The sequence below is a fragment of the Microtus oregoni genome, unplaced genomic scaffold (assembly GCF_018167655.1).
Source record: "Microtus oregoni isolate MIOR12 unplaced genomic scaffold, Mior012 000127F_ref0000509, whole genome shotgun sequence".
Lineage (NCBI taxonomy): Eukaryota > Metazoa > Chordata > Mammalia > Rodentia > Cricetidae > Microtus > Microtus oregoni.
This window is the reverse complement of record NW_024544770.1, coordinates 2,072,069-2,099,517: the sequence shown is the minus strand read 5'-3', so window position 1 is coordinate 2,099,517 and position 27,449 is coordinate 2,072,069. Positions and strand designations below refer to the sequence as shown.

At 42.9% G+C, this 27,449-nt stretch overlaps 1 protein-coding gene across 1 annotated transcript; it reads right to left on the bottom strand.

Annotated features, from left to right (window-relative positions):
• Window positions 1-10,169: 10,169 nt before the first annotated feature.
• LOC121444477 (MORC family CW-type zinc finger protein 4-like) lies at window positions 10,170-26,966 on the bottom strand. Its single transcript, XM_041646285.1, has 4 exons — window positions 26,623-26,966; window positions 12,194-12,869; window positions 11,366-11,649; window positions 10,170-11,059 (listed from the first exon to the last, which is right to left on the bottom strand). The coding sequence occupies exons 1-4, from the start codon at window positions 26,964-26,966 to the stop codon at window positions 10,906-10,908; spliced, it is 1,458 nt and encodes a 485-aa protein (XP_041502219.1). The 3' UTR covers window positions 10,170-10,905.
• Between the last annotated feature and the right edge of the window lie 483 nt (window positions 26,967-27,449).

Below are 27,449 nucleotides of genomic sequence, written 5' to 3'. Positions count from 1 at the left end.
GACCCGCTGCATGGTAAGAAGTCATCTCTTGTCTGGTACCAGAATTCCCTGTGCTTGACTTGGGACAAATGGAGGCTGAAAGATGGGTTAGCTTTGACGACTCTTCCTTGATGGCTCCTGAGTATGGCTGGCTCTGATTACCCACCATGTGACAATCAAGGCATTTTCATCCTCTCAAACACCTCAGGGCAGTAGGTTTTTTCACAGGAGATGAAATGGAGGACCAAGGAGGTGAATAAAGCCTCTGAGTTTCCAGGGTCAGAATCTGGATAGAAGCTTGGCAACTATTCCCATGGTAACATGGATCTGTGATTCTAATCCAAGAAGCTATGTGAGGGTATTGTTCTTCACATTTGAAGACTCCTGCTCTCTGGTTGCCTATGGCCTACAAGAGTTCATGAGGAAGTGAGCCAACTACTTGCCCTTTGTTTAGGATGTCCTGGTGTCTCCCATAGGCTTTCTTTTCTTCTTTTTTCTTTTCCTTCCTTCCCTTTCTCTCTTCCTTCTTCCTTCCTTCCTTCCTTCCTTCCTTCCTTTCCTTCCTCCCTCCCCTCCCTCCCTCCCTCCCTTCCTCCCTCCCTCCCTTCCTTCCTTTTCTTTCTTTCTTTCTTCTTTCCTTTCTTTTGCTCTTTCTTTCCAAGACAGTGTTTCTCCATAGCTTTGCTTGTCCTGGAACTTGCTCTGTAGACCAGGCTGGCCTCGAATTCACAGAGATCCACCTGTCTCTGCCTCCTGAGTGCTGGGATTAATGGGGTGCACCACCACTGCCCAGCCCTACATCCTTTTAAATCAAGAAAGTTTAAATGGGAGGAATTAAAAGTTCATCCTCGGCTAGGAAAATCACAGCCCACCTGGGAAAAAGCCATGGGTCCCTTTGGTTGGTTGAGCAAGGAAAGTCTTGCTCTGAATGGCTTCCTAGAATGTCCTGAGTCCTGGTCCAAACTGAACAGTTTCCAGCTCCTTCATTGCCCTGCCATCCATCATAAAGTAATTTAGATTAACCATAGGCTGAGGGCATAGTAAAGGCCATTGTGTTAATGCCCCCGCCTCATGGCTCTGGACCTTGTACAAAGAGAGATGTTTTTGGCCTCTTTCTTTCCTCTGATACTAGAATGACTCATGTTTTCCCCTCTTTGGCCCTAGTGACCCATTCTTGTGTGATCATTAATGGAGGTGGGGAGACCGAAACTGCCTTCTTAGTGGAAAGGCAAGTCCCATTCTAAGCCCTTAATCCAGTCAAAGACTCATTCAAAACTGTCCAGCCTCTGAGCCAGCCAGTCAGCCAGGCCACACTGCCTGAACTTGTATTCCGTGTAAAATGTGCCAAGTCAGGGCTCTGAGGGCGACAGGAATGAACGGTGGAGGAAGTCGACAGGCAGCTTAGGTGGGAAGAGAAGTCATGCACACATAACTTTAGTACAAAGCAGAACAGACTGTCCCCGACGAGATGGGGGGGGGGTGCCCTAAGATCACAGGTGTCAGGAACAAATATTTATGTAAATCCTCTTCAATCCCAAGCCATTTGAAATAAGGATCCAACACTATTTGAGCCTGGGAGGTTGAAGGATGATTGAATAACCAAGCCTATTTCTTCCAGCTGAAGTTCTACGGGAGCTTGGGAAAGAGAATGAAGAGCCATGCTGAGGAGGAAATAGGGCTTCGCTGCATTGGTAAGCCATTAACCTCCAGAGTTGTTCTCACCAGACCCTCTGCAGGGCTCCAAGAGAAGGAGTGACCCTGGGGCTCACGGGGCTCCACCTGCCCTCCACTCTCTCCTTCCTTTAGGTAGTTCTTCGGAGATTTCTGGACAGCAGCAGAGTAAATCCAGGTATCCTGGGCCCTCTTGTCTCTAGGGTATAAACGCAGTGTTGGAGGAGTGGTATGGGTCTTACATAGGAGGGGTAAATGAGGCTTTGCTAGGACCAATTGCTTCCTCTCTCCGGATGAGCTGAGGATCTTTTTATGCCTGTAATGGATGCCTGCCCTGACCACAGAGGCCAGACTGTAAAGTGTGTATCTTTCTCCTCAGCTGGCTGAAGCCTGGCCCTCGCCGAGCCTGGTCCCTCCAAGCGGCTCCCTGGCTTTGAGGAGACCTAGTGTTATCTCAAGAAGGAAAGGAACTTCAAACAGGAAGTCCAGCGGGTTTATCTCTCTCTTCTGCCCTGAGTGGTAGTTCATTTAGTTGTGGTGTGATTGCTGATAAAGGATTAGCAGGGTGGCTATCAGGTACACTGCTAGGGAGACCCTGATCTGACCACGCCCGCTTCCTCCCACAGCTGACCACACTTCTGGGAACCCAGACTCTCTCTCACCATTTTCTGTTGCAAGAGTCAATGCCCTAGATGACAAGCAGGGCTTTGACAAAGCAGGAAAACATGGTACAAAGGCACATTCTCCGTCCTTTTGAGGAGAGAGTTGCTGCTTTTTTTTTTTTTGTTACCCCTGAGTCCCGTTTCTTCACAATGACCCTCTTGTCACTTCACAAGCCACCCAGGAGGGCTTTGAAGAAGTCCACACACACTCATGATCTTGCAGAGAGAGAACACTAAGGAGCATTTGTATACTTACTAGACCTGGATGGAGGTGGGGGTTCCTTGGACTTTCCGCAGGACAGGGAACCCTGACTGCTTTTCGGGCTGAGGGGGGGGGGGGGACTTAATTGGGGGAGGGGGAGGGAATTGGGAGGCGGTGGCGGGGAAGAGACAGAAATCTTTAATAAATAAATAAATTTTAAATTAAAAAAAAGAGTGTGTGGGGGGGGGGAGGAGGAAAGTGGGAGATGGGGAGGAGTGGAAATTTTCAATAAAAACATAAATTTTTAAAAAAGAGCGCAGAGGTAGCAAGGTGTCACATTACATGGCAAATGAGTGGCCTGGCAAGCACACCATTTATTCGCACTTACCACTCTGAGATGCCTAAAACACTCCAGCAGAGCCGCTGGAGACAAAAGGGCAGCAGTACAGAGAGAAAAGGCTCCTTGTAACTTTGCCTGAGTTTGCTTGGGGGAATGGGATGAAAGAAGATGGAGTAGCAGCTCCCACAAAAGACTAGCTGATGACACTGTGAACACCCCAGTCCCCTCATTTAAAGGCACCGAAGAGCTTGGTTTAAAGATCAAGTACCTTTTCTGGGAAGAGAAACACTTCAGCCACAGATCAGCCATTGACAACAGACACTGCACTCGTTTTTCGGTTTGGTCCTGAAAGGAGCCAGGAGAGTCCACTTAAAAACAAAACAGAACTCCAACAGTAACGGGGAAACACTGGGGAGCAGGAGCCTTTTTTTTTTTTTTTTTGAACAATGCACACATCCTTGAAATAGATGAACCAGCAGCTTCAGAGGGTGAGAATAGCAGAGAAATAAGAAAAAGGCAGACAGGGTAAGCAAGGGGGTGCTCTCCTGCCGTTGGCATTCCAGGACATCGCACGTGGTTAATTTTACTCTTCTTTGTGTAATAATAAACCAGTATGTTCTCAAGTGTCACTTTTTCACTCCCGAGACATGCCCAACTCAGCACAGTCTGGGAAGGGGGGTTCAAAGAAGCCAGAGAGCACACTCCAGGCAGAGGCCAACAAGTCCAAGACCTCCCGGAGTGTAGGAATAGGATCCCAATGACTGTTTTGATATCAGGAAAGCTGCCAAGGAACAGTCTGAGTGAAAAACCCAGTCAAGAGGAAATGAATTTCCAGGTTGTTAGGAGAGATATTCGTTACACAAGCGAGCGATTTCCGATCATGAGGGCAGTTAAACATTGTGTGTGATTTGGGACCACTCCTATCAGTGTGGGCTGCCTTTAGCCTTTCTTACTGAAGGGAGAAAGACTAGACTGGTTATGTGGAGCAACTGTCAAATAGCTAGGCTTCTGGAGTCAGGCAAACCTCGAGTTAGATTTTTTTTTCTTAACATTTTGAGAAAAACATGTCAATCCTCTACATTGGTTTTCTTGTCTGTAAAATAGAACAACCCCACACTTTAGCACAGTCTTGGCATACAGTAAATTCAAAATGGTTAACTGATATCTAAACAGAAATGGGGACCTAAAAGCTGTATCTGTATTGGTGTTCCTAGGGGGAGACACACACACACACACACACACACACACACACACACACACACACACACACACACACACACGTTATAGTTTCTTGTCCACGCTGACTTCAACTCCCTGTCTCCTTATGCAGCTGAAGATAGCGTTGATTGAACTTCTGATCTTTCTGCCTCTACTCCCCAAGCATTCAGGTCAAAGAATGGCCACCGCTACCAAGCCTGTTTCATATGGTGCTGGGAATCAGTGAAGGCCTTTGCTGCACGCCAGGCATTAACCAAAGTGCATTTTCTTTAAAAAAAAATGTATTATGGCAATTTATCCCCCCCACCCCCATGCCTGCCATTTGGGTTCTGGGAATTTCACAAGTTATTAGGATTAGCAGCAGGTGCCTTTACCCACTAAGCTATGTCACTGGGTCACCCAAGTGCATTTTCTACCATGGATATGAATTTAATTTCAACAAGTTGTCTTTTCAAGGTCAAAACTTTTCAAGATTCTTTCCCAAAGTTTAATTTGCCTGAAGATCTTGGGTAAGTTTCTATTTGTAAGGTTCTATCAACAGAACAATCTGGAAAAGAAATCTATAGTAATAGATTTTACTTTACTTGTAAGAATCTGGGGTGGGCCTGGCAGTGATGCGCACGCCTTTAATCCCAGCACTCGGGAGACAGAGGCAGTCATATCTCTGTGAGTTCGAGGCCAGCCTGGTCTGCAGAGCAAGTTTCAGGACAGGCTCCAAAGATACACTTTCTCTCTCTCTCTCTCAGAGAGAGGGGGGGGGGAGGGAGGGAGGGAGGGGGGAGGGAGGGAGAGAGAGAGAGGGGGGGAGGGAGGGAGGAAGGGAGGGGGAGGGAGGGAGGGAGAGAGAGAGAGAGAGAGAGAGAGGAGAGAGGAGAGAGAGAGAGAGAGATGTAGTGGTGTGGAGTGGAAGAAAACTAAGCACTCACTGTATCCCACTGCTAGAGGAGACCCCAGTCCTCATGCACAACAGACTGGGGCTAATTTCCTGAACTTACAGATTGCTTAGGAGATTTCAACAGCCACTTTCTAATTCAGAACCTCCCAAAGTTCTTTGGGATACAAAGTACTTCAAGCTGGATGTTCACTTTAACCCTTGTGCTACCTTCCATCTTCCCGTATCCCTGCTACCATAATGTGATTATTTATACTACTCCCAAATAACTGGGACATGCTCTCCTCATTCTGCACCTTCCAATTCTTTAGACTTTCAGGGCTCATCTGGATGAGTAGATGTGGGGAGCTGGGCACCTTTTCTTATTCTTCTCTTAAGTTATCATCTATGGCTTTCAGAAAACAATGGGCAGATGTGAAGAATGTGTTTTGCATGCAGATGTGAAGAATGTGTTTTGCATGCAGAAAGCAATGAAAGCATTTGTACAACATTATCGAAAAGAGGGCTGGGGGTTTATGGCGATTCACACCAAAATGCTGAGTTACAAAACTTTTGTCTTTAGATTTTTTTCCATCACAAAACTGGGTGGGGTTTATAGTTCACCAGTAACATGTATATTTAGCGTGCACAAAGCCCCACCTCAATATTCAGGGCCAATGAATAAAATTAAATTGCTACTCATGTCTCATCTATGAACTACTTTTTGTATACCCAGGGCTATGAGGTCAGTTCTTACAACTATTTAGTTTATTATCCAAACATGTGCCTTTATTTGTGAGACCCGATCTCACTGTGCAGTCAACACTGGCCTTGACTATGGATCTTTGTGCCTCAGCCTCTTGAGTGCTGGGCTGACGAACAACTCACCCCGACTTTTTTTTAAAGATCCACTTTGTTATCAGTTATGTGCATGCAGCTGTCTGCAGAGCCAGACTAGGGTTCAGACCTCCTGGGGCAAAAGCTGGAGGCAGTTGGGAGCTCCCCAGTACGGGTGCTGGGAACTGAACCTCTGCAAGAGCAGCAAGCTCTCTTAATCACCGAGAGATCTCTCCAGCTCGCGCTGACTTCTGAATCAGAACTCATGGTTCCCGATATAAATCATGAGGTAGGGTGGTCCTCGTGAAATGTGCCAGTCTTTAGGGGAACTTGTACTTGCCTTTGCCTGACCTTACACAGAGAATCCTCGAGAAGAGTGTTATAGTTCACTCCTAATGTAGTGCTACAGGAAGGGGCTTTAGTTCACAGCACAGGGTTCTGAAACATGTTTTACCTCGAGATTGTCCTGGGAACTAAGAACGCAGCCTCTTCCTCTAAATTGTTAGGTCAGACAATGTGTAAGCAGGGCAAACAGACCTTCCTGAACTCTGGTGCCACAGGTTCACTGGTCTGGTTATCACAGGTGCTCTTTTGTTCATCCAATAACACACACGTGGAACTCGCTTCCTCGAAGCCTGCTCTATTCTTAGCTTTTGGATAACTCTCTCTCTTTTTTTTAACAGCTGAAACGAACCACCATCACTTGAAAAGACTGAAGAGTAATTCTTAGAATTTTTCTGTTTAGTTCTTACTCGCAAGATCTGGTCTGTACGGTAGTCTCCTGGTTAAATTTTGTACTTCTCAGTATTTATTCAGATTGTTTGTGTAAAGACCACCCATCTCCCCTTTTCTTTTTCATAGTTGAATTATTCATACTGAAGAGTCACTAAAGAGAAACACCAGGCTGCTCACAACAAGCCCACTCCTATAGCCTGAAGCACCTACTGTGTTAGCCTTTCATTTTAAGAGCTTAACACCCAGGATTGTTATCTACCTCACTCACACTGATTTATATACCCTCCTCAATGAATGGGAAATTGTTTTAGATCAGAGGTGGAGATATGAAGAAAACACAATTCTATCATTAAACCATTCATTGCTTCTTTACTATATCCCAGGTACTAGGATAAGGAGTAGGATACAGTGGTTAGCAAACCAGTATGGCCTTATAGAACTTACTGAAACAGGTATATAAAAACAGTGCGTGTTAGATTCACCACTGGGTATCACTCAGCACATAGCAGGCACTCCAAAGTTTGTTGAATGAATGAAAATGGCTAAGTATATAAGCTTTGCTATGAGCTGGAAACAAACAAGGAAACTGTGGCAAGATAATATGGTAGAAATAGAGAAAAATGCAAGGCATATCTAGGAAGAAGATAGAAGCAAGAAGAGTGAACCATGGCAAGACTGGAAACACAGCATTGCAGTTGGACAAAATGGGGAGAGAACATCTCAGGAGAAGGCATCATCTAGATGAGGGCTCTGAGCTTAAGCGAGAGCTTGGTATGTTTCAGCTGGAAGCCAAGTGTGGGGGGGAGCGGGGAGGAGGGGGGATGTAAAGAGGTAAGTGATGGAAGATCACTGAGACCAACGTAAGAGGTAAGCAGGGGTCTTGTAGGACATTGTAATGGGGGGGTGATTTTACTCTAAATCAAATGGGAAGCGAATGAGAAGTGACTTATTGCCTTAAGCAGAGTCACATGATTTGATTTGTATTTTCGTTTTTAAAAACACACTCTTTCTAACGATAGAACAATTAATTGTGAGCACAAGAGAGTTCCCACAGTCTCTTGTTAGTTGTTATGATCCAAGCGAAGGAAGGATGGGAGTTTAGACTAAGGCTGTTGTGGTAAAAGCGAGTAGAGTAAAGATTATACACTGGCAATAGAAACAACAGACATGTTGACAGACTGGATGCAGGGAATGAGAAGAGGAATTAAGGATGACTTCCAGGTTTCTAGCTTAAGCAACTGGGTGGGAGGAGGTGCCATTTCCTAACATGAAGAACTGTGGGGGGAGAAGTCCTGGGGTATGGCGCTGTTTATTCTTAGCATGATTTTCTTGAAATGTCTGTGAGCTATGTAAGTGTAAATGTCAAGTAGGCAGTTGAATATCAATCTGGAGCTTTCTAATAGGAAGTTTATGACACAAGTCTTATAAGTGGCACAAGGCTTAACACGTCCAAAGAAAAATTTCATGCCTTCCTGGGCTAGAGGAATCTTCAGAAATAAGTTGGCATTAGAACCAAAGGAAAGATGATTAAGAACATTTCAGGAGTGGACTAGGAAAGGCAGAGGACAAAAATCCGAAGGTACATTTAGAAATCGAAAAGCAGCTCAACGTGGATGGAAGAGAGCTTTGTATTTGGCTTGTTGGAAGATGGGTGTACAGAAGAGGGTACCCCAGACAACACAGGGCTTGAGAACCACGCTAAAGAATTTGTATAACATTTTGTGGGCAAAAGTGAGTAATAGCCAGTTTTTGTTCAGAGACATGACCTGATAAGATGTTAAGAGCTGTTTAGTGATATTAAGAAGTGCCTACCGAGGAATGGGAATAGGAGATGAAGGAGGCCAATTAAGAATCGATTTCAATTGTCAAGAAGTGAGATAATAAGCACCTACATGCTAACTGACAAGTAAAGGGAAATATTTGTAAGGAGATTTATGTTAACCTCAGAGGAAAGCCAGGAGGAGGCACCTCTGTTTTTTTTCATTGTTAGTACCTGTTTTGATACTAGATCACGGCTTCTGGTAAGGATGGGCAATACTCCAGTCTTTCCACAGTGATATTTAACATGAATTCAAGGTGTACAGGACTGTTTATCTAGGATGGGTCACCTTTCAAAGTGTATTGTCTGGAACTAGAGAATCCTTTTATTGCAGTGAGGTCACAGAATGTATCAGAGGGCAGAGTACCAGAGTAGCCTCTGAGGTTAGCTGACAGTGTGCCATGTTTCCAGAAGGAAACACCATGGAAAACTGCTGACATACAGGTAGGAGGTCTTGTAGGACATTTGTAAAAGGTTTGAATTTTACCATAAGTGTCTGTATGGTATCAAGGTAACCAGGTAAGAAAGCAAAGGCTCTGCCACTGGAGCAGAGAGACTAACACAGGTGGGTGCCGCTGGAAGAAAAATTGTGAGTTCAAAGCCATGGGCAGACAGGACACGAACCGGGGAGTTTGTACAGACAGGAAGCACCGGTAAAGATGAGTTAAGTTTTCAATCTTTTCCCCTCTAGAGTTCCATTATCTGCCTCCCCCCACACATCCAACAAACGGCTACACAGGCTGAACTTTCCATTCACTGAAATTCCTCCTTGCCTGGGCTCCCATTCATAGTATTCGGATTTGTGCTAAACCCCACCCTTCCCCGTCCCCATCTGACAAACAAGTATCACTGAGAAAATAATTGCATGTGATCCTTCTCTTGTTAATAAGCCCATTGAGACAACCGAGGTCTTAGATATACTGATGCAAATGTCGGAAACAGAAGATAATAATACAGCCTGCTAGAGCTGCGGTGAGATAGAGTGGTAGGAGCACGGGTATGTTTGGGTACCATTCTAATGGGGAAGCCTGGCTATGGCCTCATCATATTCTCCACAGACTCCCAGGAACATTTATTTATGATGGGCCTCCCTTCAAAGGAGGTAAGGTATCCTTGGGACAGTCCTCTGAAATAAATCTACTGAGGAAAACAGAATGACTACCCCAAGTGTTTTGTTTATACTAGGGAATCCTTTTACTGCTGGTGGATTCTGCCTTCCTGTTATTATTCCTATCCTCTGCATCCTAGTTTTCAATGCAGACATACACACATACATAGGTGTATGTGTGTATGTATAGATATACATATATGTATGTATACTTATATGTGTATATAATATATATATATATATTATATATACCATCACTGTTCAGCGTATTTTCAGGAGTACTTGCAGACTATATACTACATAAATATAATAAAGCAATGGATTCATAAAATACCTTCTTTTCATGAGTATCACTCTGAATAGCCTAGAAATTATGCAGTTACACTACAAGGGATAGCAACTAAATCTTTCTAATCTAAAATATTTTTTGATACCTGGAATTTAACAATGTAGTGATACATAAATTGTGATCCTCGTATATTTATTTTCACATATCTATTATTAAAATAATAATACCGTGGGGAACTGGTGAGTTGGTTGGTAGGTTCCTTTTATGCAAACCTATCAGTCTTACCAAACACATTTTTCACCTTGTGGATTTCTGCACATTTGTTTATGCTGTCTCTCCAGAGGTACTGTTAAACTCAACAGAAAGTATAAATGTAAAATGACTTTAGACTTTCATAAATGTCTCATTTGACACCCAAACTCAAGCCTACTTGTTAGCTTTCAAAACAATTTATTTTGCAACATAAGAAGAACAACGAGAATGTAATAGAAAATTTGAAAAGGGCAAGAAGATAGGAAGAAGGAAAATATCAACCATAATCCTACCACTTAAGCAACAACCGTCATTAAGAGCGTTGCTATGCTCACTCCTTAACCTTCATTAGGTCCCACTTATGGTGTACTGCCTTCCTTTAAGTTGCTCGCCTCTGTCTTCCATGCCACGCCTATACCACTCAGGCACACCATACCCTTCTTTTATAGTTAGCTAACTTGCTGTGACTTGTGCTTCCGGCTAGACTGTTAGAACCCTGGCAGGGCTGGCAGCATGACTTTTCCCACCAGGTGAATTGGACCCAACATTTGCTGACTGATTTAACCCAAATGAAGACGAACCATTAGCAGAACACGAAATAGGCCACATATCTAGATCATGAAAATTAGTGCTTTCCAGTCACCTAACTTGGTGACTATTGCTTTTCTGTTCCTGGACTCTTAAAAGGCTATTTAATGGGCCTCTTTCTTCACACCCACACTGAATGCAAAGTACACTGATTAAGAACCAGGACTTATTCAAAGACTTTCAATATAAGGCATAAAGGTGAAAGGGAAAGAAGGAGGCTGGGGGAGGGATATGAAGGGAGAAGGGAAGAAGAAGCAGCAGCAGCTGGGGGAGACATATAGTACACAGGCAGTAAAGAAAAGAGAAAGCTAGGAGAGGATATATAGTCTGGTGCTCAATCCAGTATGCGATTTGCCTCCAGCACTGTGTACAGGATCCCATCCACTTGTTCTGAGTCATACCCGATCTCACAAAGCTCCAAGTGAGGGAGGACAGAAGTAAGGAGATAGCTGACGTGGATACGTAGCCGCGTAAGCTTTGCCAAAGCCCTGTATAATGGAGTGAGGGGATAGGAGAAGAGATGACAGGAAGTCATTAGCCAACAGAATAATACGAAGTTCCTGCACAATGGGCCTATAGGTCTTAATAATTAGGTCTCCATGAGGTAGGAAGAAGGCAGACAGAACCATGCCATCAAACACGGGGAGACTGGCTGCGGCTTTCTAAGGAATAATTACTCAATCCGTGGTGGTCAATGAATTAAGACTTTCTCCCCTATGACCAGTAAACTGGGGGTCTTAGTGGATAATTCCCCTTAGTACTCACAAGGTGATAACTAAACCCTAGTAATTAACCTTTCTAAGTCATCTCTCTCTGTGTTCTGGCAGGAGACCTGGGCCTTCTGCAATACTTCCAGTTGTGTCTCTGTCTCTTTCAGTTTCTCTTTTAGTTCTTGCTTCTCCTCTTTGGTTCTTTCTAGCTCCGCTTTCAGAATCTGGAATTCAGCTTGGCGATAACCCATGTGCTTCTTGCTCCAGTATAAGCCTTCAGTCTCCTGGGTACTATAGGTCACCAATTCATGTTGAGCTCTCTTAAATTCAGAATGCCAGTGATTCTTCTCCTGTTCCAGCTCCTCTACCTGCATTCCAAGAAAGACAAAGTCAGTGATCAATACAACCAAAAGTTAGAGTATCCCGAACCATTTCTACTAAATCTATCCTGTGGTTCTATTATTTATAATGCTTTATTATACTTATGCAAATCTCTTGTCAAACCTAAAATACAGAGGGAAAGCCCATTAGGGTCCTCTCAATCTGAGAATACCACAGACTAGTTTAACGGCATATTTTGTTTAAAAGCTTCAGAATATGAAAGAAACCACCAAAATATCAGTACCCCAGTCCAGTGGTTCTCAACCTGTGGGTCATGACCCAATGGGATTTCAAATGATCCTTTCATAGGGATCACCTAAGACTATCAGAAAACATGGTATTTACAATATGATTCATAACAACAGCTAAATTAGAGTTATGAAGTAATAAAACAATTTTATAGTTAGGGGTTCCCACAACATGATCAACTATATTAAAAGGTTGCAGCATTAGGAAGGTTGAGAAGCACTGCCCTTGTCCCTTGGTTACAATGACCTCTTCTTATCCCTACTGGTAAGGCATTGCCCAAACCTTTTGCTGGAACAGATTCCTTTCAGCCAAAACACGCTCCAGTTTTTCTGTGGTTCTCTTCAATTCTTCCAGTTCTCTCTGGTTCTTTATCTTTGGCATGTTCCGACTTCCACTCTCCTGGTAGCCTTTTCCTTTGCCTGCAGTAGCTGTGGCAGGGGCCACAGGAGAATAAGGGTTCAGGTTCCAAGGTTCCGCTGCTGCCTTTCTTCTGCCTACAAACTCCTCCCAGTTGAAAGGGAATAGCTGGATGGGAGCTCCTGAATCTCCAAGTCCCTTCGCAACTCTGACCACCGCTACAAAAGGCCCTTCATTCACTTCTCTATTCTCGCTACTCCGGTTAGATTCTTCTGCTACCAATATTGGCATCTGATCTTCTAATTCTTCAGAAAGCAGGGACTCCTGGTCTTGGTCTTGGGACCCTAGACAAAGTGCTGGAGCTTCCCTGTTGTGGCCTGTGCTCTTGTTTGCTTCTGGGTATTCTGGTAAGAGGTATGGTGGTGTGCTTCTCTCAGAACTGGATTTCTCAAGGCTGTCCTCTCCTCCTAGGTCGGCAATAGTGGCCTCTCCCCTCCTGTAAGGACTGGACATGGAGTAATCTATAGGAGATGGTGTCATATCATTTTGGAACCTCCTTCGTTTCTCCACAGGCTCCTCACTTAGGATCAATTTGTATTTACTGCAGAAAGAAGAAACAAAATTGTAAGCTGTCACAGTACAGGTTAAGAATATTCTTACTCTACAAATCCCCTCCTCAAGGCACATATTCTTTCAGGGTAGGACTATTATTGCCACGGCCAAGAGATGCTTTCTTCCTGAGAGTGTACTGGATGCTGTCCCTAGCGTGTCAATGTTAACAGATGATGTGGGACTTTTACTAGGAAGCCCCTTGTGGAGATTGTTAGGTCACAGGCTGGGGGTGGGGGGAGCGTTGTGTTATCCTCAGAAGGGATTTGGGTAGCACTCGTGGGACCCTGAGTTAGTTCTCAGGAAAATCAGATGCTGTAAAAGATGTAATGACTTGCTCTTGCACACAACCCTAATACTGTGATCCCACCCACCATAAGGCTTTTACCAGAGCCAAGATGAAAGCAGCAACACCGTGCCCTTGAATCTCTAGTCTTGTGAGCTATACAAACATTTTGTTTCTTGTAAAGTTACCCGATCTAACACATTTTGTTACATCAAGTAGTACAACAATTCAGCCCCCTCCCCAAGCCTCAACCCCTTCACTCGTGCAACTGGATGAATTGACAGCTGGGGCTAGGAGAGAAATAAAGTTGGTAGGTTTTAAGGGTTAGCATAAAATAGCCTTGTTAGAAGAAAACAGGAGGGGACTGACCTTGGTAGAATGTTTTCAAAATGAATTTTAAACCACCCTAACTGTCAAGCTTCCTAAAAGCAAATAGAGGAAGACAAACAAAAACTAAACACACACACACACACACACACACACACACACACACACACACACACACACACAGAATCTCTTAACACAGATGGAATAAAAGGTCATTTAAAAAAGCCTAGGTGGGAGGAGGGGGAGGGAAATGGGAGGCTGGGAGAAGGTGGAAACTTGTTTTTTTTTTTCTCCTTTTCTCAATAAAAAAAGAAAAAAAAATAAAAATGAAAAAGTGCACTTTTAAAATGGAAAAAAAAAAAGCCTAGCGGTGTATGCAGAAAAGAAAGCCAGCTCGTTAATTTTAAAGTATCACAAACCCTCCAGTATCAAAGACTTAGCATGTTTTTATATTGCAATAGTACTCCACACAATTCCTTGCCAGCCAAGTGGATTATGTCTATTGCCCACTATTCCCTTGTAAAAGTTAATTAAAACACAAGGCCCTGATTAGAAACAAAGAAAGTAAACCAATCAGATCAAGTTATTTCCCCATTATGACCAACACCTTCACTTGGTCAGGCCCAAACTGGAGCTCCCTTTGTTCTTCAGGGAAAGCCAGATTCCATGGCCTCAAATCACCTTCCCTTTCTGGCTACTACAAGCACTAATGTGTTATGGAATATTAATTTAAGATGTATTACATTTGTTTATGCTGTGGAACATTTGTTTAATGAAGCAAAGATGTGTTTCATTCTTTTCCGTTGCATTTGTTTAAGTCTGTGAAACTGAGTTACCTTGCCTGTCTAAAATACTTGATTTGTCTAATAAATAGCTGAGTGGCCAATAGCAAGGCAGGAGAAAGGATAAGCGGGGCTGGCAGGAAGAGAGAATAAACAGAAATAGAAAAAGAGAGAAACGGTAGCAAAAGAGAGGAAGGAGCGAGGACACTAGAGGCTAGTCCCCGAGCTACACAGCCAGCCACAGAGTCAGAGTGAAAGAAAGATCTACAGAAGTAAGAAAAGGGAAAAGTCCAGAGGCAATAGGTAGATGGGATAATTTAAGTTAAGGAAATCTGGCTAAAAATAAGCCAAGCTAAGACCAGACATGCATAGAAAGAATAAGCCCTCGTGTGTGATTTATGTGGGAGCTGAGTGGCAGGCCCCTAAAGAGTAAAGAGTAAAAAACAAACAACTACACTAACGGGTAAAGAATCTATCAAAACAGTTGGTGCCAGAGAAATCCATAGTGATCTTCAATAGGCAGAAGGATTGGAAAGCCATTTCCCTTCTTGTAATCACCCCCTCTCCAGGTGACCAAGAGATGCCAAGGTAAAAAACCAGCTGTTGAACTTTGGGTGAGAAAGGATCAGGCACGTAACTAGCCTCCTCAGAGGACCTCAAGGCCACCCATGTCTCTGTGGCTTCGGAGGGCAACTGTGAAACCTCTCAATCTTAACCTCTGAGAACACTCTATGAGTTTCTTGGAATCCAAACGGGCCTGCCATCTTAACAGCTCCTGTGATATCCTTTTAGCAGTTTGTACAATACTACGCAGAAAGAAACGCTGGGCACAGTGGTGCATGCCTCTAATCTCGGCCCTTAGGAAGCTGACGCAGGAAGATTGATGGAACTTTGAAGCCAGCCTGGGCTACAGGCCTGTCAGGGAAGGCTACACACTGAAGCTGTCTTAAAAAAAAAAAAAGAACAAAGACAAAAACAAGTTTTGTGAAAGTAAATAAAGTTGTATTATTTGTCTGATCTTCATTTGCCCAACTCTAAGGGCTCTGTTCATAACAATTTCCGATTTGACTATGATCTTTCCTCTTAGGAATCTCAGACTGTTGGCTCCAACCTACGAGAACCCCCCCCTCATTCTCCTAAGTCCTAACCCCAATACTGACTTTAGAACTGCTTAGCACACCTTTCTTCCTGGAGGTACCAATGGTATCTCCAACTCGGTGTGTATAAAACTGACTCCTGACATGCTCCTTCAAACATGTTTCTTCTCTCCTGTTTCTTACTGGTGTTAACATCATCCAACTGGTGGCAATTTTTACAGTTTTATGTGGTGACTTACACTCCCAAGATGCTGGTTAGGGTACCATTACCTTTCTGGATGGCTGCAGCGGCTTCCTATGACCTCCCCCCCCCCCCCCCGGCCAGCTCATTCACTATGGTAATCTCCTAAAGTCAGGCTTCAACATATTTAATTCCTTTTTAAAAACTTTTTATGTGTTGCTGCCTCTAACATAAAAGTCTAAATGTCTTAACTGGACAATCAAATCTTCCCATGCCAAAACACAAGGAACCTCTATGCTAGGTAGTGTGTTAAGCCTTATCTGATTCTCTCAATTGGAAGGCAGGCAGGAATATTATCTTAACTGCTTTAAGGGACGGTCAGGAAAAGGTTGTAATTGACTGCAGCTGCTAAGTGGCAGAGCTGGGGTATATAATTTGGCCCTAGCTTTATCTTCCATTACTAGACAAACACCAGACAAACTGAATTGCTGGGTGATTTCTTATTGTGATCCATTTGGCCACAACAACTCTCTCTTTTCTAGCATTACACATTTAAATCCTGCTTGCATGGTACTTTGACTTTCTGTAATACTGCGTGTGTGGATGCACATGCATACTGCATGTGAAGGCCAGTGGTCAGCATCAGGTGCAGTTCTGCAAGATTCATCTACCTTGTTTTCTGAGACAGGGTTTTCACTGCGGCTCGGGCTTGTGACCAGGCAAGGTTCCAGGCAAGGTTAGTGGGAGAGCAGGTCCCTAGGGACTCTTCTGTCTCTGTATCCCCAGTGACAGGATTACAAGCAGGCACTGCTGAATCTGGCTTGTTATGTGGGTGCTGTGGATGGAACCTGGGGCTTTGCACTTGAGTAATAAGCACTTTATCAACTGAGCTATCTCCCCAGGACCGCTTGGAGCAATCTTAATATTCTTTTATAAGATGTGTTACCATCTATGGGATAAGAGTGTACATGTATGTGTGCACATCATACTTGAGTACAGACTTAGCACCTCCTTGACAGAGAGCACTTAATGTGGTAGAAACAGAGGAACAAAACTTTCATGTAAGTGGAAATCAAAATAGGATTATTATCCCAGGTGGTGGTGACCCATGTATTTAACCTCAGCACTCGGGAGGCAGAGGCAGGTGGATCTCTGAGTTCAAGGCCAGCCTGGTCTACAGAGCGAGTTCCAGAACAACCAGGGCTACACAGAAAAAAACACACAACAAAAACAGAACTATGGATTTCTGTTATTTATTCTATATTTCTCCAGAAACTCTGGTTCTGCCCTCTAGGAATCGATCCTAATACAAGACCTACACCTGCTCCTTGGGTAAAGATTAATTGTAGGTTTTATATGTTTGGAATTCAACAACATTGCTTTCTTTTCATTTTCTCTTTTTTACCACATTATCTGTTGTTACTTTATATTTTAAATTATCTTCTAAGCCTTTTACGTTTTCTGACACAGCTACACAAACCATCCTTCTGCTACTCAAAATGCTTCCTGCAGCACTCCTCTCTGTTTGACTGTGAGTTGGCTACTTCATAAAGAACATGCAGAAGACTATATTGAAATTAGAATATTTTAGTTTTTGGACATTCATTATCTTGTTTTTGACTCTGTTTAAGACACCATGATAGGCAAAAGTAAGAATCAACACTGTGGCTTCTGTACAGTGTGTATGCACTCATTTGTGACAACCTCTTTTTAAAATGCTGTGCATTTACCCATTTAGAGTATGCATGTCTATCAACGGCAGTTCTCTGCTTCAGACTTTGAACAGCTGGGATAACAAGCCCGGCTTTTCATAACTGATCTCTATTATTTAGTGTGTTTCCAACATTTATCCAAGGTGTATCGGTATATTATTGTCTCTCTGGTGTTGATATGGTTTGAGTATGCACCCCAATAATTTACATGTAAAAATCTAATCCCCCTTGTGAGATACAAAATATGGAAACTCAATTCAAGTATGTCTGGAGGTAGGGTCTTTGGGAGGTGATTAGGGTTAGATAAAGCCATTAGGGGAAAGCTCTAATGATTACTAGTGAGGGTCATCAGAACATAGGGAGAAACACAGAAGAGGACAGTGGCGAGGGAAAGAGACTGACAGAGACTGACAACATATAGAACACATATGCAGACACAGATGTGTGCTCCGTCTCTTGCCATGTGATGCCCTGCACTGTCTCAGCACTCTGCCAGCAAGAAGGCCTTCCTTCTCCAGAGTTAGGGATGTGCTAGTTAGAGTTAAAGCTTCCAGAACTAAGTTAAATACATCTGATTTTCCATAGGGTTACACAGCCTAGAGCATTTCATTATAGTAAGAAAAAGTTCATTATTACCAGTCCTTTACATGGCTAAGTAATATTCCATTGTATAGCTCTTTAACTTTAAATATTTTATTTTTGAGAATATTATAAAATGTACTTTGATCATATTCACCCCCTCTCCCAACTCCTCCCCTTCCTACTTTTCCTCTTCTCCTTAGCTCCCTAATTTTTCCTCTCACTTTTTACCCTCATCACAGTTCATGTTACTAGACTAGTCTTGAGAGTGGGCCTACCCTGGAGTGTGGCTGACCTACCAGGGGCCACATCATTAAAGAAAACAGGACCATCTCATTAGATACAAAAAAGACCTTTGACAAAACCCAACATCCCTTCATGATGGAGTTTTATCACCAAGGGATGTCGGATTTTGTCAAATTTCTTTTTTTTTAATCTAAAAACTCCCAGAGAATTTAGGGATTCAAAGTCATTATCTCAACATATTAAAGATTCAACCACAAATTTCCTACATGTGATAAATATATTTAGCAAAGAAAGTATCAGGAAACAAAATCAACTCTCTCTCTCTCTCTCTCTCTTTCTCTCTCTCTCTCTCTCTCCCCCTCTCTCTCCCTCTCTCTCCCCCCCCTCTCTCTCTCTCTCTCTCTCTCTCACACACACACACACACACAGAGAGAGAGAGAGAGAGAGAGAGAGAAAGACAGAGAGAGAGAGACAGAGAGACAGAAACACACACAGAGAGAAAGAGACACAGAGAGAGCAACCTTTCTATATATAAACAAATAAACAACAAACATATTCAGAAGAAAATTAGGGAAACAATCCCATTCATAATAGCCTCAGAAAATTAAAATGCCTTGGAATAAGTCATTCTGTTGAGAATTCTCTGTTCAGTTCAGTGCCCCATTTTTTAATTGGGTTAATTAGCATTTTAAAGTCTAGTTTCTTGAGTTCTCTATATATTTTGGAGATCAGACCTTTGTCTGTTGCGGGGTTGGTGAAGATCTTCTCCCAGTCAGTAGGTTGCCTTTGTGTCTTAGTGACAGTGTCCTTTGCTTTGCAGAAGCTTCTCAGTTTTAGTAGGTCCCATTTACTCAATGTTGCTCTTAATGTCTGTGCTTCTGGGGTTATACATAGGAAGCGATCTCCTGTGCCCATCTGTTGTAGGGTATTTCCCACTTTCTCTTCTATCCTTTTCAGTGTGTTCGGGCTGATATTGAGGTCTTTAATCCATTTGGACTTGAGTTTTGTGCACGGTGAAAGATGTGGGTCTATTTTCATTCTTCTACAGGTTGACATCCAGTTGTGCCAGCACCATTTGTTGAAGATGCTTTCTTTCTTCCAATGTATACTTTTAGCTCCTTTATCAAAAATGAGGTGTTCATAGGTTTGTGGGTTAAAATCCGGGTCTTCTATATGATTCCATTGGTCGACTTCTCTGTTTTTATGCCAGTACCACACTGTTTTCATTACTGTAGCTCTGTAATAGAGTTTGAAGTCAGGGATGGTAATGCCTCCAGAAGATCCTTTATTGTATAGGATTGTTTTGGCTATCCTGGGTTTTTTGTTTTTCCATATAAAGTTGATTATTGTTCTCTCCAGATCTGTGAAGAATTTTGATGGGATCTTGATGGGGATTGCATTGAATCTATAAATTGCCTTAGGTAGAATTGCCATTTTTACTATGTTGATCCTCCCAATCCAAGAGCAAGGTAGATCCATCCATTTTTTGGTATCCTCTTCAATTTCTTTCTTCAATGCCTTAAAGTTCTTGTCAAATAGATCTTTCACTTCCTTGGTTAGATTTACCCCAAGATATTTAATGCTGTTTGTGGCTATCGTGAATGGTGAAGCTTCTCTGATTTCCCTCTCTGCTTCCCTATCCTTTGTGTATAAGAGGGCGACTGATTTTTTGGAGTTGATCTTGTATCCTGCCACATTACTAAAGCTGTTTATCAGCTGTAAAAGTTCTTTGGTGGAGTTTTGGGGGTCGCTTAAGTACACTATCATATCATCTGCGAATAACGAAAGTTTAACTTCTTCCTTTCCAATTCGAATCCCCTTGATCCCATTATGTTGTCTTATTGCTATTGCTAGAACTTCAAGTACTATATTGAAGAGGTATGGAGAGAGTGGACAGCCTTGTCGTGTTCCTGAGTTAAGCGGGATGGCTTTGAGTTTCTCTCCGTTTAATTTGATGTTAGCTGTCGGCTTGCTGTATATAGCTTTTATTATATTTAGGTATGACCCTTGTATCCCTAATCTCTCCAAGACTTTTAACATAAATGGATGTTGAATTTTGTCAAATGCTTTTTCAGCATCTAATGAGATGATCATATGGTTATTTTCCTTCAGTTTATTTATATGCTGGATTACATTGATAGATTTTCGTATGTTGAACCAACCCTGCATCTCAGGAATGAAGCCTACTTGATCATAATGGATAATTTTCCTAATGTGTTCTTGGATTCGGTTTGCCAGTATTTTGTTGAGGATTTTTGCATCGATGTTCATGAGTGAGATTGGCCTGTAATTCTCTTTCCTGGTTGAGTCTTTGAGTGGTTTTGGTATCAGAGTAACTGTAGCTTCATAAAAGGAATTAGGTAATGACCCTTCTGTTTCTATATTGTGGAATACATTAAGGAGTATGGGTATTAGCTCTTCTTGGAAGTTCTGGTAGAATTCCGCATTGAAACCATCTGGTCCTGGGCTTTTTTTGGTAGGGAGGTTTTTGATAACAGCTTCTAATTCTTCGCGACCAACAGGTCTGTTTAGATTGTTCACCTGGTCCTGGTGTAACTTTGGTATATGGTATTTATCTAAAAAAGTGTCCATTTCTTTTACATTTTCCAGTTTTGTGTTATACAGGCTTTTGTAATATGATCTGATGATTCTCTGAATTTCCTCTGTGTCTGTGGTTATGTCCCCCTTTTCATTTCTGATCTTATTAATTTGCGTATTCTCTCTCTGCCGTTTGATTAGTTTGGATAGGGGTTTATCAATCTTGTTGATTTTCTCCAGGAACCAGCTTTTTGTTTCATTGATTCTTTGGATTGTTTTCTGTGTTTCTATTTTGTTGATTTCAGCCCTCAGTTTGATTATTTCCAATCTTCTACTCCTCCTAGGTGAGTCTGCTTCTTTTTTTTCTAGAGCTTTCAGGTGGGCTGTTAAGTCTTCAATATGTGCTTTCTCTGTTTTCTTTAAGTGGGCACTTAGTGCGATGAACTTTCCTCTTAGCACTGCTTTCATACTGTTCCATAAGTTCGAGTATGTTGTTTCTTTATTTTCATTGAATTCAAGGAAGACTTTAATTTCTTTCTTTATTTCTTCCTTAATCCAGGTATGGTTCAGAAGTTGACTGTTCAGTTTCCATGAGTTTGTAGGCTTTCTGGGGGTAGCATTGTTGTTGAATTCTAACTTTAATCCATGGTGATCTGATAAGACACAGGTGGTTACTAATATTTTTTTGTAACTGTGTAAGTTAGCTTTGTTACCGAGTATGTGGTCAATTTTCGAGAAGGTTCCATGAGCTGCAGAGAAGAAGGTATATTCTTTCCTCTTCGGGTGGAATAATCTATAGATGTCTGTTAAGTCCATTTGCTTCATTACCTCCATTAATTCTCTAATTTCTCTGTTAGGTTTCTGTTTGATTGACCTGTCCATTGGTGAGAGAGGAGTGTTGAAGTCTCCTACTATTAGTGTGTGTGGTTTGATGGCTGCCTTGAGTTTTAGTAATGTTTCTTTTACATACGTGGGCGCTTTTATATTCGGGGCATAGATATTCAGGATTGAGACTTCATCCTGATGAATTGTTCCTGTTATGAGTATAAAATGTCCCTCTCCATCTCTTCTGATTGATTTAAGTTTGAAGTCAACTTTGTTAGAAATTAGTATGGCCACACCTGCTTGTTTCTTAGGACCATTTGCTTGATAAGCCTTTTCCCAGCCCTTTACTCTGAGTAGGTGCCTGTCTTTGTGGTTGAGGTGTGTTTCTTGTAGACAGCAGAACGTTGGATCCTGTTTTCGTATCCAATCCCTTAGCCTGTGCCTTTTTATAGGTGAGTTGAGCCCATTGACATTAAGTGATATTAATGACCAGTGGTTGTTAACTCCGGTCACTTTTTTAGTAGTAGGGTTTGTGTGTTTCCCTTCTTTGAGTTGCGCTGGTGAAAGGTCTCTAGATGACTGAGTTATTGTGGGCATTGTTGGACTCCTTGGTTAGTGATTTTCCTTCTATTATTTTCTGTAAGGCTGGATTTGTGGCTACGTATTGTTTGAATTTGTTTTTATCCTGGAAAATTTTGTTTTCTCCATTTATAGTGAACGAAAGCTTGGCTGGATATAGTAGTCTGGGCTTGCATCCATGATCTCTTAGTTTTTGCAGTACATCTATCCAGGACCTTCTGGCTTTCATGGTTTCCATAGAGAAGTCAGGTGTAAGTCTGATAGGTTTACCTTTATAAGTAACTTGGCCTTTTTCCTTTGCGGCTCTTAATATTCTTTCTTTATTCTGTGTATTTTGTGTTTTGATTATTATATGGCGAGGGGATGTTTTTTTTTGATCCAGCCTATTTGGTGTTCTGTATGCTTCTTGAACCTTCATAGGTACCTCTTTCTTCAGGTTGGGAAAGTTTTCTTCTATAATTTTATTAAGTATATTTTCTGTACCGTTGAGCTGCACTTCTTCTCCTTCTTCTACTCCAATTATTCTTAGGTTTGGTCTTTTTATTGTGTCCCAAATTTCCTGAATGTTTTGTGATGAGAATTTGTTGGTTTTGCTGTTTTCTTTGATCAGTGTGTTTATTTTTTCTATGGTATCTTCAGTGTCTGATATTCTCTCCTCTATCTCTTGTAATCTGTTGTTAGTACTTGTTTCTGTCATTCCTGTTCGTTTACCCAGATTTTCCATCTCCATTCTTCCCTCGGTTTATGCTTTCTTCATTGCTTCCATTTCATTCTTCATGTCTTGAACCGCTTCCCTAACCTGTTTGATTGCTTTTTCTTGTTTCTCTTGGTTTTCTTGCGTGTCTTTGAGCGATTTATTCATTTCCTCTACCTTTTTGTTTGTAATCTCTAATTGTTTATGGCAGTTTTTCACCTCCTGTTTAAGGTCCTCTATTATTTTCATATAGTTCACTTTTGAGTCGATTTCTTCTATTTCTTCAGGAGTAGGGTGTACAATTCTTCTTATTTCGGGATCCCTGGTTTCTGGTGGTGTCATGTTGCCTTTCAGATTGTTGGAGGAATTCTTGTATTGGCGCCTTCCCATCTCTTCCTTCAAATGGAGCCAGGAGAGGCCTGGTCTCTTGGTCCAGACTTTGCTGTGATTGACTCTCAGGGTATATCTCTTCAGTGTAGAAGCAGGAACCGTTCCCGTCCAGATGGGATTCCTCCGCAACCGTCCTGATGGGATTCCTCAGCAACTAAACAGGGCCGCTGGTAGCCCAATGATCCAGGGCCAACAGGATGAATGGAGCAAGTGGGGGGGGGGGGTATCCAGGAGCGCGCAGGAAGCCTGGCGCCGGAGCTGAAGGTGCCCGGCTCCCTTACAGGGGACCCTGAGGCCTGCCTGGCTGGCAGGCACTCACCGCTCTGGGTGGGTCGCCTTAGTTTAGGAGCTTAAGACTGTATTGAGCACTGGTCCTAGCATACAGCGGGGCAGGGTTGGGGAGGGGTGCTGGGTCGTGCGAAAGAAAGACAGCCCTGCAGAAGGAGCTGGGGGAGGGGGTTTGTGCTCTCTTCCGGGACAGTCCGCCCGCCCCTGGGTAGCACACACTCACCCGTCCTGATGGGATTCCTCAGCAACTAAACAGGGCCGCCGGTAGCCCAATGATCCAGGGCCAACAGGATGAATGGAGGGGGGGGGGGTTGGGGGGGTGGTATCCAGGAGCGCGCAGGAAGCCTGGCGCCGGAGCTGGAGGTGCCCGGCTCCCTTACAGGGGACCCTGAGGCCTGCCTGGCTGGCAGGCACTCACCGCTCTGGGTGGGTCGCCTTAGTTTAGGAGCTTAAGCCATTCAACAAAATTTTGCATAGCCCTGGGTACGCAAATATATAAGATAGTTATACACATCAAAACATTTACCTAAAATAAATCATAAAGATCTGTTGTTTTTTAACTCTTTGGTAGATATATAATTTTACCATTTATTAAAGCAGGGCTGGTTTTTTGGTTATAGACTCAGGAGGTAAAATACTTGCTGTGCAAACCTGATGACTTGAGTTTGATACCCAGATTCTATGATGGATGGAGAGAGTTGACTGTGACAAGCTGTCCTCTGACCTCCACATGAGCACCGTAGTATGCTCCCTCACACAGACATCATGCAAGCACACACAAGAACAGCAACAATAGGAAATATAGAATGAATAAACCTTGCTTGCAGGTGAGATAGATGTGCTTGTCTGTTTTTACATAAAGAAGGAAACCTTAGTGGAACATGTGGTCCTGCAGGCTGGAGAGCATCTTTGCCATTTTGCAGAGTTGGCCGATACATGTGGATTTCATAATTGTGGGTGCTGAGAATGCCGCTTTACCTAAGTATGTACTTCGAAACGGTAACATGTTTCGGACCATTGCAGAAATTGTTGGAAATGCCGTATTAATTCCAAGCCAAAGTTAATATGATGATTGTTTTACTGCACCTCAAGTCGGCAGCACCAGCCACAAATTTTAAAATCAAACATTAATAAAATTCAAAATAAGCGCTAACTTGATGCCGGCTGAGAAACGATGGGAAGAAGCTGGTGAAAGTCTGTTGACCATAATCAGACAATAATATCTCTGTAAGAACAGAGAACGCTTTCTGGATTGGAGAAGCACTACAGTTTATAAATGCAGTAATCTTGGATCTGACCCAGGGCGCTTCAGACCGCAGTCACTGGCGCTGCACGGTGTACCAGCATGTGCAGCGGGAGGGTCACGTGTTAGCAGTGACACTCCACAATGCTTTCCCGTGGGCCCTGCACAGAGCACCCCCGATACGTGCCGTGTTTGATCGGGGAAGTAATCCTTCACTTCTTTTATTTCATTTTTTCTGGCAATGTGTTTCGATGGTGTTCCCTCTCCTCTAATGCCTCCAAGATCTTCCCCTCCTCCCCACCCACCCAACTGGATGTTCTCTCCCCTTTATCTTTCTCCCTCTCTCTCAAGAAAAGAACAAAAATGAAAAGCAAAACGAAAAGAAGTCCGATAATACAAAAAATGTCAAAACAAAAAATGCACATAGACACACGCACACACATGCGTACACACACAAACAGTGGTAACAATAACAACAAACCACAACCAGGAAGTTCCTTTCAGATTGACCCTAGAACCTGCCCTGGAATATGGTTGCTATTTTCAGTGACCCTCTGCTGGGAGAAAACTGATTTGGGGAATTACATGTTGATATACACATTCAAAAAACTTTTATTGTTGCCTAAAAAAATTTCTACCCCCTGATTCAGTTACATAACCGCACCCAAGGTCAGGACCCACAGTTCAAGAAGCTATGCCTTACATGATCATTGGCAGTGAATCCTTTGTGCCCACTGGAGACATAACAGAGAAAAATGAAGACGGTCACCAAGGTAGGGGCGGGAGTGGAAGTCAGAGATGTGACAAAACCATCAGCCTGATATGGCAGCACATACCTGTGACGCCACCAGTACTTAAGATGAAGTCAGGGCGTCATGTTCATCACCTATGTAGTGAGTTCGAGGCCAGCCCAAGCCACCTGAGATTGTCTATAAACACGTGTGCATGTGTGTCTATATGTGTACATGTACATGTAAGGTGTGTGTGTCTAAAAGGAAAGTCAGAAGGGAGGAAAGAAGGAAAAGAGGAAGGAAGGAGAACTAAGCCTTAAGAATTAATGTTCTAGTGACTGCTTCGCTAAAGAAGAGTGTTTGATTGAGATTTATTAATTGGCACAGCCCATTCCCATAACAAGCAGGCACTGAAAATTGCTGCCCGGGTCTAGTGGCGCCTTCCCATAGGCTCAGCTTTTTAAGTGTCTGACGTGGAAGGATAGCTTAAACTCAGAAGATGAAGTCCAACAAGGCCCACAAGAGCAACAAAACAACTTGCAATGAGGTGACTTACTCTTGTAGGTTTTGTTGAAATTTGATGGATGATGTATTTTTATATCAAACCACATATTAAGCCTTTCTACTTGCAGTTTAAGCTGTCCTGGATCTATGGACAAATTGAAAATAGGCTAAATTTTATCTTGTTTTTGAACCGTGTCTTACTGAACTATTGGAAATGACTTTCGTCAATATTAATGGTTCTGTTCTAGTCTCATGTGGCAAGTTCTTAACATTTTGTGTAGCCCTTCTTTTTCATGGAGACATTTTAAGTGATACTTTTTCTTTTTATATTATTTTCGTCAGTTTTTATGTAGACCTTATTCAAACAAGATTTCTGAACACGGTTTTTAGAATTTTTGCTGTTGCAGACAACTTGTAGATGTCAGCTTTTTTTTTCCCATTTACTCAGAAAATACACGCCGTTTTTTTTTTTATATCATAATCGCAGATACAAGAGCAAGTTAGAGCCCTAAAACTGTAGGTTTAGGACTCAGCCACGAGAGGGCGCTGTGTCTCTTTCTGGTAATGAACACCAGTTGAAGAGGGAGCTCAGGGCTCTTTCTGTCTTGTGATTCTAGTTTGTTCTAGGGTTGTCTCTCTGTCTTTTAAAATCTGCACTCCTCCTCGGGCTTCGGGTGTCACCAATGACAGGTATAGGTGACAGTTTACACACTTTTTCCTGTAGTCTGTGGGAGGTAGCTTGCCTGCAAGGCTCTTGGGGCTTCTCTGGGGAGTAGAGGGAGGACCCTGCAGTCACAAGTCGTGACTCTATAGTTGCACTGTCGCAGGTCTCCAGCTGTCCCATTGCGTGACTGTTGCTCAGGCCACTCCACTTCTGTGAGTCAAAAGCATGTGTGTATGAGGACGATCTCGCACACTCTACCGGGAAAGGCGCTTCCTGAGCAGAGTAAGAAGGATGAAAAACACCACACTTATCGTCTAGGGAGCACTCAGCAGCCGGTAGTTGTGCATAGCTTCCCAACCCAGCGGGAGCATCGTCTGGGCAGCTAAGGCCTGGCCCATTCCCAATCAGCATAGCATCTCTCATCAGTACGCCACCCCGGTAGCACTGTGCCTTATAGCTAGAATTGTGAACGCTTGCTTTTCTCCACCCAGCACCAGACCCCCAAAGTCCCTACTCCTTCTGTGACTCCTTTCAGTGGCCTTCAGTTTTTTTTTTTTTTTTCTGGCATCTGGCCCAGAGTTCTTCACACCCTCTGACTCACTTCCCTCCGGGCAGCACCTAAACCTTTTCTTCTTGGCCCTCACACAGAACTAAACCTTTGCCAACTCCTGTTCATCTTCTCCTTCTAGATATAGAAAGCTTCAGACCTGAGGAGCCTCAATTCTACTACCACTTCCCATCACTGTAACCGTGGGCCAATGCTGTCGTTTCTCAAATTTCTGCTTAGCCACTCAGTATATGTGTAACTGTGAGTAGGCGCCATATTATCCCTGAACCTCCACTTCCTCGTTAATAAAATAAGGATGGGTCAGGTGGTGGTGATGTATACCTTTAATCCCAGCACTC

What these genes read in the sequence shown, in the direction of transcription:
- LOC121444477 (XM_041646285.1), bottom strand. Translation starts at nt 26,966, where the DNA reads ATGAGAGATGCTATGCTGATTGGGAATGGGCCAGGCCTTAGCTGCCCA. An exon ending in AAGCCCCAAGAGCCTTGCAG is followed by an intron (nt 12,870 to 26,622) that starts GCAAGCTACCTC and finishes TTCTTTCTGCAG; the next exon opens with TAAATACAAATTGATCCTAA. An exon ending in GGAATCTGTTCCAGCAAAAG is followed by an intron (nt 11,650 to 12,193) that starts GTTTGGGCAATG and finishes CTTGGAATGCAG; the next exon opens with GTAGAGGAGCTGGAACAGGA.